Genomic DNA, 13,156 nt, shown 5'->3' on the forward strand with positions numbered 1-13,156 from the left:
AGACATCTTAAAATAAGTCAGACTGTTCTTAAATTAAGTCAAATGATTTTACGGGAAAGTGCTAGGTGAACTTATACAGATTTTATGAGCTTGATATAAGATTAATAACACTTGGTTAGATTTTATTAGATAAGCTGTTTTTGCAGTGCAGGATGTATAAAGTTGGCTAATAGCAGAGATGTCAGTCTTATCATTAAGCATCTTACAGGATAATGAAATGAAACGTTGCCGTGCCATACGGAAAGCAGGCCAAGAAAGGGAGCTGACGAATCAGAAGTGGGAGGACCTCTGTGTCCTACAAAAGGAGATGAAGACTCTGATACAAGAGAGAAATTGTTTGGAGACCCACGTAAAGAAGAATGCCATTTACCCCAATTACCTTGATAAGGTGGTGCAGGTCAGTGAGCAGGTAGGTCACTTGTGTGGGACATAGACGCCTATTTTGTCACAATCAACACAAAGGGTAACCTGCTACAACAACGTTACACAGTGCACATATTGGCAGTGTGGACTCCATTCTCCTCACTGACAGTTTAGCATCTGAGTTTGTCTTTACTTGACAGTATCGACATAAGAGTGACATGACACTGTCATGACACATGAACCCTGACCCTAACCCTAACTGTAACCCTAACCCTAACTTGTTATGACAAAAACTGAATGTCAGTTATTAAAGGTCTCATCTCATCGTTCAGTACTGTAACGCTCCCTCCAGTGCGTCCTCATCCGATTCTGCCTGTGCTATGCTCCATATTCAACTTTACAGTGCTAAAACCTGGCTAAAACTCGAGTCAAAACTGTTGCACAAAATGTCTTCGGAGATACAACATCATGTGTTTGATCCTAGTATCCGAGTAGGAAGAAGAACCGCTTCCTGATCGTTTGTCGGTGAACGTAGGTTTAATAGAATGGTAACAATTCTGCCCTACAAAGGCTAAGAGCAGTATCTGCACTTTTTCAAAAAAAAATTTTGCACAAATAAGAAGTACATGATCTGCTCTTCAATCTGTTAAAATTTCATATGGCTACCTAATACATTTCTTAGCTAAATTTACATTTTTAGTTTGCAGTTTGTATAGAAAAGTAGAGTGAAACCAAGGCAGAGTGCAGTATCTGCCCTTACTGCCTTGATTTCAATTGCCATTACTGCATTCTGCCTTTGTTTCACTTGCCCTTACTTTAATAGGGTGTGTGTGTGTGTGCGTGTGTGCACAGGGACAGACTGGGACTAAAAAAGAGGCCCTGGACTTTCTTCTATAAAGGCACACTACCATTCACACACACATTAGGTGTCTATCATGATGCAGTCTCACAAATATTAAATGCCAGTGAAAGTATCATATTCAAAATAGTCAGTCTTTTTTTACAAAAAGTAATTAACATTTACTTTAATAAATATAAGCAGCAGTGTGCAAAGGTGTCAAAGGTTAGGTTTTGGTGTGCAGCAATGCAATATTGCTTGACATGAAAGTCTACAAGAATACCCGATTGATTTTGTTCCATTTTAACATAAATGTTTATAAATGACAGAGTTGCCATTGTTAAGGCATCAAGCAGCATATCTTCACTAAAAATGTAGTAAGTACCTCCTCAAATAATATAAAAACTTAGCGATCACTTGCTACACTTACTGCAAAATGTTATTGTATGGCTACGTAAGTATAAGCAGTAATGCAAAGGCAAAGCGCAGTATAGCCTATAAAACTACCAAATTTTGCCTAAATGTCAAAAAACAAAATGTTTAATATTCACCTCACTTTGATCTATCTAATTATACCCCTTGTTGTTGAATATAAATTGATGCTTATACTTGGTGTAAGAAAAACACAAAAAGCCATTTTTCTCAGTTTGGCATTTTTGCAGATACTGCTATTTGGCTTTGTAGGGCAGAATTGCATGTCAGCTTAAAATTTCTCCTAAAAGAGGTAAACGTTTGTGACAATCGTCATCTTGCATTCAAGTAATAAACAGTTGGAAACGTTTTAAAATAAAGACCTATTTCTTTACACAGTCAAAAGTCTTTGCAATCTTCCTAGTTGTCAGACACCAAACAGGACGAGGACCACAAAAGCGTCACGTTCGAAAGTTTATTTAAGGGTTGGGGGTTAAGGGGGTTTCAGGGGTTCCGGGGGGGTACGGGAGTTCCAGGAGTCTGCGTGTGTGTGTTCCCCCAGTAGCCGAACAACAATGGCAGGAGCTGGATGATCCGGGAAGTCCTGGGGGAAACACACACACACACAACAGCAATTGAAACGAAGCGGCAGTACATTCAAGGATCAGGCGGTATTCGTAGAAGAGAGACGGAAGGCAGGTCAAGATTACCGGGGCTGGAGAACACAAAAGTAGTCAAGCGGGTCCGGGATCACAGGCAAAGAGTCAGCGGCGTTTTCCAAAACAGGCAGGTAACTGGTGCTGGTTGCAGACGATCTGACAAGTGTGGATTGAAAAGCAAGGCTTTATATACAGGGCATGATGAGTGGTGAATGCAGTGCAGCTGGTAGGTTAACGAGGGTGAGGCAGAGCAGAGCAGAGCAGGAACAGGTGGAGGTCATCAGACTTCAATCAGCGTGTGTTACCAGGCAGAGAGAGAGATCATGACACTAGTAGATATTTTACTTCACAACACAGGTTATAAGCACCCTAAATGCAGTTCAGCCACTGACCTAGCCTGCTAATTGTATGCTATCGGAATAGATAGTTATGGTTTGAATTCCATGATACTATCATTGAAAGACCACATGGTCATAGCCAAATATATATATAGATCTAAATGCAAACACATTTACCTACTCCTAGCTATATTTCGCTGGAATTGCACCAGTGCCTACAGAAGCAGAGAACGTGTGCTGCAAGACTTCTCCGGTAATGAGAACTATGGCTTTGATAGCCTACATTGGCAGAGGTTAGCCTACTCAAGTTGTTTTCTGTCACGTATGACACTTAGGAAAAAGTACTGTAGGAATCTTATAGTATAAGACTACTATAGAAAAACTATAGCAGTTATAGGATATTATAGAGTTATTAGTAATACTTCTACGGTATGTCCCCAAAATACATATTCCTATAAGATTACTATAATATTTTGTCCCAAAATACTATAAGATTCCTGTTCTATTTTTTCGTAAGGGGATTGCTCATGTGGTTAGAAAAATGGGCAACACCAGTACCCCTGTTGTCTGTATGACCCTGTACCCAGGATTAGAACCAGTCTGCCTTAACATAATGTACTCACTTCAAAATGCACTAAACATTCGACTATGACGACTATGGCCCCCTGTGAGACAGAAGATATGAAAGGTAAGATAAACCTTTAGCCTAAAAGGGACAAAACTGATGCAACTCCTAAAACGAATATACAAAACAGGTCAATTTTCAATAAATAACTTTATTATATTTACATACAGCAGTGGTACTCAAAGTGTGGTCCGCAAGCTCTCTCAAGTGTTCCACAAGTAGATGTGGTAAAATATAATAGATGAGTTGTTTGCAATATTGAGCCAACTTGTATGGAAATCCAGTTTAAATCATATGAATCCTCTGACACCATAAGCAAGGTGCAAAGACAATAAGCAAGGTGGTTCAGTGAGAAGGCCTATTGTGTAATATACTGTTGAAGTAGGTCTACTGTTTTTTTTTTTTGCTAGGTGGTCCGTGATTTTTTTTTTTGTTTAAATTATTATTGTTTAAGTGGTCCTTGGTCTGAAAAAGTTTGAGAAAAACTGAAAAATAGTAATATTGCAGTCTATTAAAATAATGCAAACACAAAACAAGAACATCCAAACTATGCACAGAATTAACAATGTCCTCTTTTTGCCAGAAGATGCAGACATCTGGCCTACAGATCCTTTGTAAGATGGTGCTGGGATTATTTAGGGAAAAAGGTCTGAGTTGTTGTTTCGGCTTGTCCGAAGGGACAACACACAAAACACATTCGTTGGCTGTGATGATTCTATTACATTGCTCATTGATTGCGCTGGGCCATAGGTGGAGCCATCAGGTGTTATTGTGGAGATGTCACTTTCATCCTCCTCCTCTTGATCAACCCGTGGTCTTCTAGCTGGCCTTGGATGAACAGGCTTGATGGCAGTAGAGGTAGCAGGCCCATGGTGTATCCGAAGTGCTTGTATCAATATACTTTTCATGAAGTATTCTGTTTGGGTACCTAAAGTAAAAGGTACTTGATTTTAGAAAGGCCAATGTAATAATGGTAAGAAGACATAAATTAGACTGAAGTGTAAATACCTGGGCTCTAGTGATAGCAACTTAGCCTAATAGTGCTCGGGTATTGTGTTTTTGATTTTCCCTGTTTAGACTAGAAAAATACCCGTCCTTAGTTGAGCATAAGATATTGTTGCCAATATTATTATTTGTGGTTTAAAGGTGCCATGTGTAATGTCCGCCAAAAATCAATTCATACTCCACATTCCATAAAAGATGGGGGCAGTATACCTCCAGAAAGTGAGCTGGTTTACCCTAGAGTAACAACCGAGACTCGTGTATTGCAATTTGGCTAGCGGTTATGTTGTCCATACTGCCTCCCCATGGCGAAACTGGTATTATGACACCTGTCGGGCTGTGGCTAGTAATTTAGCATGCTAATTCAGGTTGATATCTCTGCAGCACTATACCTTGTTATTTTTTTAATGACATCATCGCCCATATTTCTACTCATTCTTTTGATGCGTGTAGCTCATCTTTTGGATATTTTTACCTCAATTCTTACACATGGCACCTTTAACGCTTAGGTTAGAAGATTATAGGTTCAACAAGCTAAATCTCTGGGTAGTGTGGTCATACAGTTTCTTATGAGTGTAGCTACACCAGGCACGTAACTGAAGCATTCCGTTCGCGTTGCGTCTTCTGCAACAATTAGCTTCTAATAGGCCTAATCAATGGAAGTAGCTACACCTGGCGCATGGCCTGTAGGCTACGTTCAAAAAAATAGACCATTCCTCTAATGGATTTTACCAGAGCCCTTCCTATTAGACATTCTCTGATTTTACACGTTGCGAACAGAACACTTCAGTTACGTGCCTGGTGTAGCTTCCTGTAATATAGGCTAGCCTAAGCCTAGCTTGTGCCCTTTTCATGCATGCTAACATGAAGAATATGAACATGCTATTTTGTAACAGTCGTTAGGTGGAAAAGTTTGTTTGTACTTACAGCCTGTGAGCTGGTGGTCGATCGTTGTGACGGTACAGGTCCAGGTTTTCAGAACATCGATGCAAAACCACTTTCTAACTGTAGGCAGGCACAGTGAGTGTGGTCGAAATGATTGGAACACAGAACTAATGTTGCACTATACTTCAGTGGTGGTGTTCCAAGGATAAATTCCAACCATTTCTTCCTCAACTCTTCTTTCTAAGGCAAGACATGCAACATTGATGTGTTATTGCCACAAATAACACAGGCACGAATTTGCTCCGCCATGTTAGCAACTTGCTGTTAGCTCCTACTAGCTGCAGAGAGACAATTTCCTGGGCAAAATCTTCCTGTCTTCCTGTGGGCGGTCACAAGCCAAGGTGGGCGAGGCCATGAATAATTGTTTTCCTTGCGGCGTCACAGGGAAGGGCTTTTTCTGATTCGCTTGTTTTTCCGTGTATTTTCTTTCATTGCCTAATGCGGGCAATGGGGATAGAAGATAATTTTCACGTGCAGCATGCATATGCAACTTGGAGTGAGCTATAGTATTTCGAAAGGACCAAGTATTAAACGGTTTCTCAGTGAATGAGACCTTTAACAGAAGCGTTATGTCATAAACGTTTATGACTTGTTTATGACACGTTCATGACAGTGTCATGTCATGTCTTACGTCGATACTGTCAAGTAAAGTGTAACCCATTTTTTAAGGTAAAATGACTACACTGTGTTGCTTTAAAGTAGCATTAAAGACTGTTTTTTGTTTACTTTAAAATTACGTTTCCAAAATCATTTTGATGACATGTGGAGCGTCTTGTCTCCAAGCAACGGATTGTTTATTTAGTGTAAACCCGGCATAATAGATATTCAACTAAATCCCTTACTCAGCCTCCTGCCTCGTTCCTACGGCCAAAGGAATCATAGGTGGGGGAAATCCTTTACCAATGCCACACTCACTTGTGTCAATTGCTTAAAAATGACAAACTGTGTCACTCCTGTATGACACACTCTGTCCATATGCCTAGCATTTAGCAGGTAATCCAGCTGTCAGACATTCAGTAACATCATCAAATATGCATCTCAACTGGACTCATATTTGCTGATTTGAGCAGGAGAGTAGATCTTCGCTCCATTGTTGAACGTAACAGCAGAGACAGAAGTTGGGTTTCCATAACAGCTTTGAGCAGGGCTTAATTGCTTGTGCCCGAGCAAGCTGGAGTGCACTCCGGCACCTCTGAGATTTGGACTGGTCTATTTCACCTCTTTAATCACTTTAAACATCTGTAACATTAAATACATTCTCTCTAATATATAATGTTCTGTCACTCTTCTCTCATTGATGTTATACGTAAATTACTTGTTTGCCTATGTTTTGATGAATTTTAAATCAGCTTTTTAAGGCAAAAGAGAGAGCGAGAGAGACGTGAATGTTCAGGTAGGACAGTGCAAGCCACACAACAGACTTTACCGCAACTGGTCTAGGCCTTTAATAGCCGTCTGTTTTATTCAAATAAAAAAAAGTAAAACTTGTTAAATTCCATCCCATATGTGAGCTCATGGATAACCAAAGGACATAGAATTGTGGAGGGTACTAGGAGTACAATAAGAAGCAGGGAGAAGGAAGGCTCTGTTTTGTGGGATGTTTTGTACAAATAAACAAAAGGTATGCTACTTAAAGGATATTAACAATGTATGATTTCAATCCGTGTTATTTGCTATTGTGGAACTGTTTAGTTAGTTCAGATACCTCACAACCACGGATAAACTTCCGCTCAATATTTGAGTCTTAAGCATAGACAGTAAAAGAAGGTCTCGCGGGGGAAAGACTACAACCAAATGTAAACAGACCCCCTTTCCGTTTCCGGTAGCGCAGTAATATCAACGAGCAATGAGTCTTCCAACAGAAATCAATGGGATTTTACAAAATGCCAAATAAAACACGACAGAAACTATATTTCGCTATGCTACTTGTTTTGGAACATCAACGAACATCACTAAACTAAGTTGCACAGTTTTAAAAACAAACGTTAAGGGTTGTTTTAAGGACATGATTGTGCATGCCCATAGCCAGCCACTCTGAAACAGTCAAAAGCAAATCAAAACGAGTCAGAAAGTCGAGACAGGACCCCTCATCAAAATATCGGTGTCCACCACTCTAGTTCATCCAAAACAAACCAGAAAAGGAACTCAAAGTGCTAAATACTGGAATTATCCTTTAAACTTAAATTTGTTTTCTGCTATGTTGATGATAGTCTTAACAGTTGTGATAGATAGATAGATAGATAGATAGATAGATAGATAGATAGATAGATAGATAGATAGATATATACTTTATTAATCCCCAAGGGGAAATTCAGTAGCATACAGACATCACACACAACATGCACTTACAGCAGAAAAAGTAATATACATATAAAAAAAACTCCACTGTACAATAGAGACAGTAGAAGATAAACATGATACTAAAATACTAAATATACTATATAAACTAAATCAAATGTCAAATATCAACATAGTGTGCTTAAAGGGGTGGTTGAGGATTTTGGACATAGAACCTCATTTCCAAGTTAGCAAGTGTGATATTTATCAGTGGAGACCGTTTTCAACACATATCCTTCAGTCCTTCTAGTTGCAGAGTTCGCAAGTGCTAAGCTAGCGCAAGTCATCAGTATGTATTAGCCTGCCACTAAAAACAGTCTTACCCACTCCACAGTACACCCGAGGCAAATAAATTATAAAATGGCAATAATAAAGTGTCGTAAATTACAATAATAAAATGTCCATAAGGCTAAAGGCTCTTAAATTTACAGCAGAGAGAATCCTTGGGATTGGGAAGTCTTGCGTGTTGTACGCAGTAATTCGTTGATCTTGTCAACACAGTCTTTCATTTCCTTCCTGTCCACATCCTGTCCATTTTGGGTAAGCCTAGGAGTTGCGTGACCAACTTTTAAACATTTCTCGGGGGAGAAACCCTGAATCCCCTCTTCGTGGGACATTTCATGTCTGGGCTTAAGTCTCAATGTGTTAAGCTCCTAGCAACGTGCCTGCCTAGTCCTACCATGCGCAAAAGCTCAATTTAATTGTAAATTCTGTGCAACATATGCATACTTTGCTATTGTTTCAACCAGCCTGTTGTCCATGTCAAGAGAGTGGCGCCAGAACGATTTTAAGGCTATTTCGCATAGGCTACTCAATAGTGCTATTTCACACGCATTATAGCGACCCCCACTCACCGGGGTTAGGTGGAAGGTGTTAATAGGCTAAGCTGCTTCATGCAATAGCATGACTTATGCTTATAGTTCTATTCCAACGTTGATTTCTACCCAACGTATAGTAAAAAGAAAAGACAAATTTAAAACTAGAAACCTAACAAATATTCTTTCCATACCTCAGCATATTCCTCAAAAGCCAGAGGCATTTTCAGCTAACATGGGTTTACTAAATATAGGTGCACTTACTACCAAAACCTTTGCAATCAATGATTTTATTAGTGAAAAAAAATTGGATTTTCTGTTTCTTGTTGAAACCTGGCTGACTTCAGACAGCGAAGCTGTTCTTGTTGAAACTTGTCCCCCAAATTATAATTTCTTCCACTCAATTAGACAAGGCAAACGAGGTGGTGGAATTGCCTCCATTCTCTCAAACAAATATAGTTGCACTAGAGTCAACTTTGGTAATTCGCTTCCTTTGAGTATATTGCCCTCACTCTGAAGGCTGACCCAGCTGTACTTCTATTAACCTTATACCGCCCTCCTAAACTATGGACTGGCTTTCTCGACCAGTTCTCTGAACTTATGCCGCTCATCATCACTAGCTATGATCGGATAATTGTAAATGGCGACTTTAATATTCATGTCAATAAGACAACTGATGCTAAAGCCAGTAAGTTCCTTAATGTGTTGGACAGTTTAGAGCTAAAGCAGCATGTTACAGGACCCACCCACAACCTTGGCAACACCCTCGATCTAGTCATTTCTAGAGGGATAGAAGTCACAGACTTATCAGTAAATGATATAAATATGTCTGATCATCATTGTGTATCTTTTAATATAGTACTACATACTCTACAAATTCATCCCGAAATTGCAATCAAATCGCGACTCTTGGACATTAGAGCAGAACAGCAGTTCATAGCTCTTATAGACTCCATAAATTTTTACATCATCCCATTGATCAAATGGTAGAGGCTCTCAATCGTGAATTAGGCGCTCTGCTTGACAGAGTGGCACCCTTTAAAGACTAAAAAAAGGCCCTGTAGCAAACTGACACCTTGGATGAACGAAAATATCCATGATCTAAAAAGATCATGTAGAAAAGCTGAGAGAACATGGAGAAAAACTAAGTTACAGGTTCACCGTGCCATTCTAAAAGAAAAAATAGCAAATTATAATAGAGCTATTCGGAATGAGAGGAGGAACCACTTCTCTAAGGTAATTGCTGAAAACAGTGGAAACTCTAGGGTGTTGTTCTCTACCATTGATAGGCTATTGCATCAAACACCTTTTGATACACTCAGTCAGGCATCCTCTCTAAGATCACGAGAAGAATTTGCAGACTTCTTCAAAAACAAAGTCATTTCTATAAGGGAGGCTATTGGTAACACAAGTAATATGTTTGATAGTACACCCAAAACAGCCCCCAAAATTAAGGTCCTTTAGCACTATTACTCAATCTGAGCTTGGTAAAATTATAACTCAAACCGGCTCCTCAACATGTGTTTTAGATCCAATCCCTACTACATTCCTCAAAAAGTATATGATGGCTTAGCTCCCTTTTTTTTCTCAAGGTAATAAATACCTCATTAGAAACAGGTATATTTCCAACTGCTTTTAAAACCGCTGTTGTGAAACCTTTATTTAAAAAGTCAAAACTTGACCATACCAATCTGAGCAACTACAGGCCTATATCAAATCTATCGTTTTTGAGCAAAGTACTTGAAAAAAGTTGTTTGCAATCAGTTAAATACCTTCCTCAACGAAAACAGTATCCTTGAAAAATTCCAATCAGGTTTTAGATCAAATCACAGCACAGAAACGGCTCTAGTAAAGATAGTCAATGATCTCAGACTAGCTACCACTCAAACAAAGTCTCAATCCTTATTCTTCTGGATTTGAGTCGCGACATTTGACACCATTGATCATAGCATCCTAATTCACGCCTTTGCTAGAATGGGTGGGTCTCTCTGATAATGCTCTAAACTGGTTTCAAACCTACATTACTGGCAGAGATTTTTATATCAGTCTAGGAGATCATGTATCTGAAAAAACATGACTTGCCTTTTGGTGTGGGCCCAGGGAGCTGCCTTGGTCCCCTGCTATTTTCTCTATATATGCTCCCATTGGGAAACGTCATAAGTCAGCATAATGTAAACTTCCACAGCTACATGATGATACCCAATTGTATCTTTCTGTGGAGCCAACTAACCCAGATGGCCTTTGCTCCCCTCACTGCATGCCTAACCTCCATTAATCAGTGGATGAGCAAAAACTTTTTGAAACTAAATGATGACAAAACAGAGGTACTTCTGGTTGGACCAAAACTAAAGCGAGATATTATTCTTAGTAATCTGGGGAACTTGGCACACCAGGTCAAACCAAAAGTAACAAGCCTCGGTGTCATCTTAGATGCAGAGTTAAGTTTTAAGCCCCATATCAGTAAAGTTACTCAGACAGCCTATTTCCACTTGAGAAACATTGCCAAAGTCGCGGCCCTTTTAACTCAACAAGATGCAGAAAAACTAATTCACGCCTTTATCACTAGCAGGTTAGACTACTGCAATGCACTTTTCACTGGTCTTCCCAAAAACATCTAAAGAAATTGGCACTCATACAGAACTCTCATGCTAGACTTTTAACTAAGACTAAGAAGAGAGAACACATCACCCCTGTGTTGGCTGAACTGCACTGGCTCCCTATTTCCTATAGAATTGATTTTAAGGTTATGTTAATTACTTACAAAGCTCTGAATGGCATAGCACCTTCATATATCTCTGATCTTATCAACCACAAAGGAAATTTAGATCATCCAATTCTAATCTTTTAATCGTACTCCAAAGTGCTCCACAAACAAAGTGGAGAAGCTGCTTTTATCCATTATGCCCCAAACTATGGAACACCCTGCCTCTGTACATCAAGCAGGCGAAGTTCAGTAAATATTTTAAAAAGATCTGAAAACATACCTGTACAGGAAAGCTTTTAGTTAACTCATCTTATCCTGTAGACTACTTTTTCAGATTATTCTACATCTGCTGCTATTGAGGGCTTAGCCAGCCAGAAGCAGATGGGCCCCTATTAAGTCAGGTTCTGCTCAAGGTTTCTTCCTGGAATATGGGAGTTTTTCCTTGCCACAGTTGCCATATGGCGTGCTTGTGGGGGGTAAGAGGGTTAAGGCTGCCAGTCTTATGACGTCATTTTCTATATTTTTGATATGTTGCTGAGTGGATCAAAACCGGCCCCAGCAATGAAGAAAAGTGATTGATAATGACTGACTGACTATTATTGTGTTACATGCTTCAAATGTAAAGCACTTTGAGCTGCATTCTGTGTATGAAAGGTGCTATACAAATAAAGTGTATTATTATTATTATTATTATTATTATTATTATAATAGACGATTGGCATAGCTTACAGTGGACTAGGGCTGTCAAAATTGCTCAAAAATGACGTTCGAATTTTCCCTCTAAAATAAACACATGTATTCGAATATATTGGAATATCTAGGCTATATTATTTGCGCATTATATCAGTGACGCGCATCATGTCATCTGTTTTTAACTTTTTTGGAAACTTTTGAATTAACTGAAAGGAGATATTTTCGTTAGTTTTGGAAGTTTATTTTTACGTAGCCTACAACGGCCAGTTCCGACAAAGCCGAAATTACTCCTTTTGAAACAATGAGTGAGCAGGCCGCGCATTTGTATGGTTACATTGCTTGACAGGGGGGATCCCAAGCAGCTTTCAGCCATAAGGTTACTTTGTTACTTTGAGAACATTTCCTAATTCACCCAACACTGTTATTCAAAATGTTGAAAACTATTTCGGCATAGCCTATAAGCAGTTTAATTAAATGGAATGTTAGTTGTAAACAAATGGGCTACCCACAGATGTGCTCGTGCCTCAGGGAGCGTACCTATGTTCCCCGAGTCCTATGTTCCCCGCTTTGTATGGGACCGGGGAACATAGGACCCTTTTTTAAAACCCTAACCATAACCATAACCCTAACCCTAATCCTAACCCTAACCCCGAGCGGGGAACATAGGACCCGGGGAACATAGGACCTGGGTAACATAGGGATGTGCCTCAGATGGCAAGAAAATTCTTCACGATATAGGCCTATTAACTGACCGCCCGATTCATGTTGGCTGGGGGGCAGGGAGGCCATCAGACATTTGTGCCCAGGGGTCTATGAATTGTTAATCCGGCCCTGCCCCCAATGAATCGCAACTTTCCACCACTGGGACAGCTTAAAAGAAGTCGAGAGAACTCCTAACTCACTAAGACCTATTCACAAACCTATTTTCAAAGCGATGCTTTGAAATCCTATGCGGCTACAGGAGTTTCCAATCGCGAGGAAGCAATTTTGCATTGTAGGCATAAGTAACATGCAATAACGCCACCAACAACAACCAAAACTAGGCTACTCATTGTCAACATGTAAATTAAATGTAACGTTATTGTGAATCAAATGAAAATGTTCTCCTCTTTGCTAACGTAGGCATATGCATAGTGACAGATTAATTTAATAATGTTACAAAGATACTGCATCAATCGGTAGATAGATAGATAGATAGATCTGTATGTTTCATTAGGCTGCTAGGCTATTTGTTTTGCCTTACTCTTGATTCATTTAGGCTAGGCCTTTTTATTCAGTTATTCATCATATTCCGTCCTTGTGTAGCGCACGCATTCTCAGACCTGTCACCTGTCACTCATTATCGTAAGGGAGGTGTTTGGAATCATTCCCGCGTTACAATCATCAGCCAATCAAGGTGGTCACTTCAGTCAAGCTCGTGCATGAG

General features: G+C 39.6%; 1 protein-coding gene across 5 annotated transcripts in view; it reads left to right on the plus strand.

Moving 5' to 3' along the window:
- LOC125293825 (coiled-coil domain-containing protein 42-like) overlaps positions 1 to 13,156 on the plus strand; it is a 72,129-nt gene that overhangs the window by 32,210 nt on the left and 26,763 nt on the right. For 3 of the 5 annotated variants that reach the window (XM_048241967.1, XM_048241964.1, XM_048241963.1), the window contains exon 4: positions 209 to 409. In XM_048241967.1, coding sequence (XP_048097924.1) covers positions 209 to 409 — 201 coding nt within the window. The remainder of the gene's footprint in view (positions 1 to 208; positions 410 to 13,156) is intronic. The other 2 variants (XM_048241966.1, XM_048241965.1) reach the window with 1 other exon arrangement.

Source organism: Alosa alosa, chromosome 4 (assembly GCF_017589495.1).
Source record: "Alosa alosa isolate M-15738 ecotype Scorff River chromosome 4, AALO_Geno_1.1, whole genome shotgun sequence".
Lineage (NCBI taxonomy): Eukaryota > Metazoa > Chordata > Actinopteri > Clupeiformes > Clupeidae > Alosa > Alosa alosa.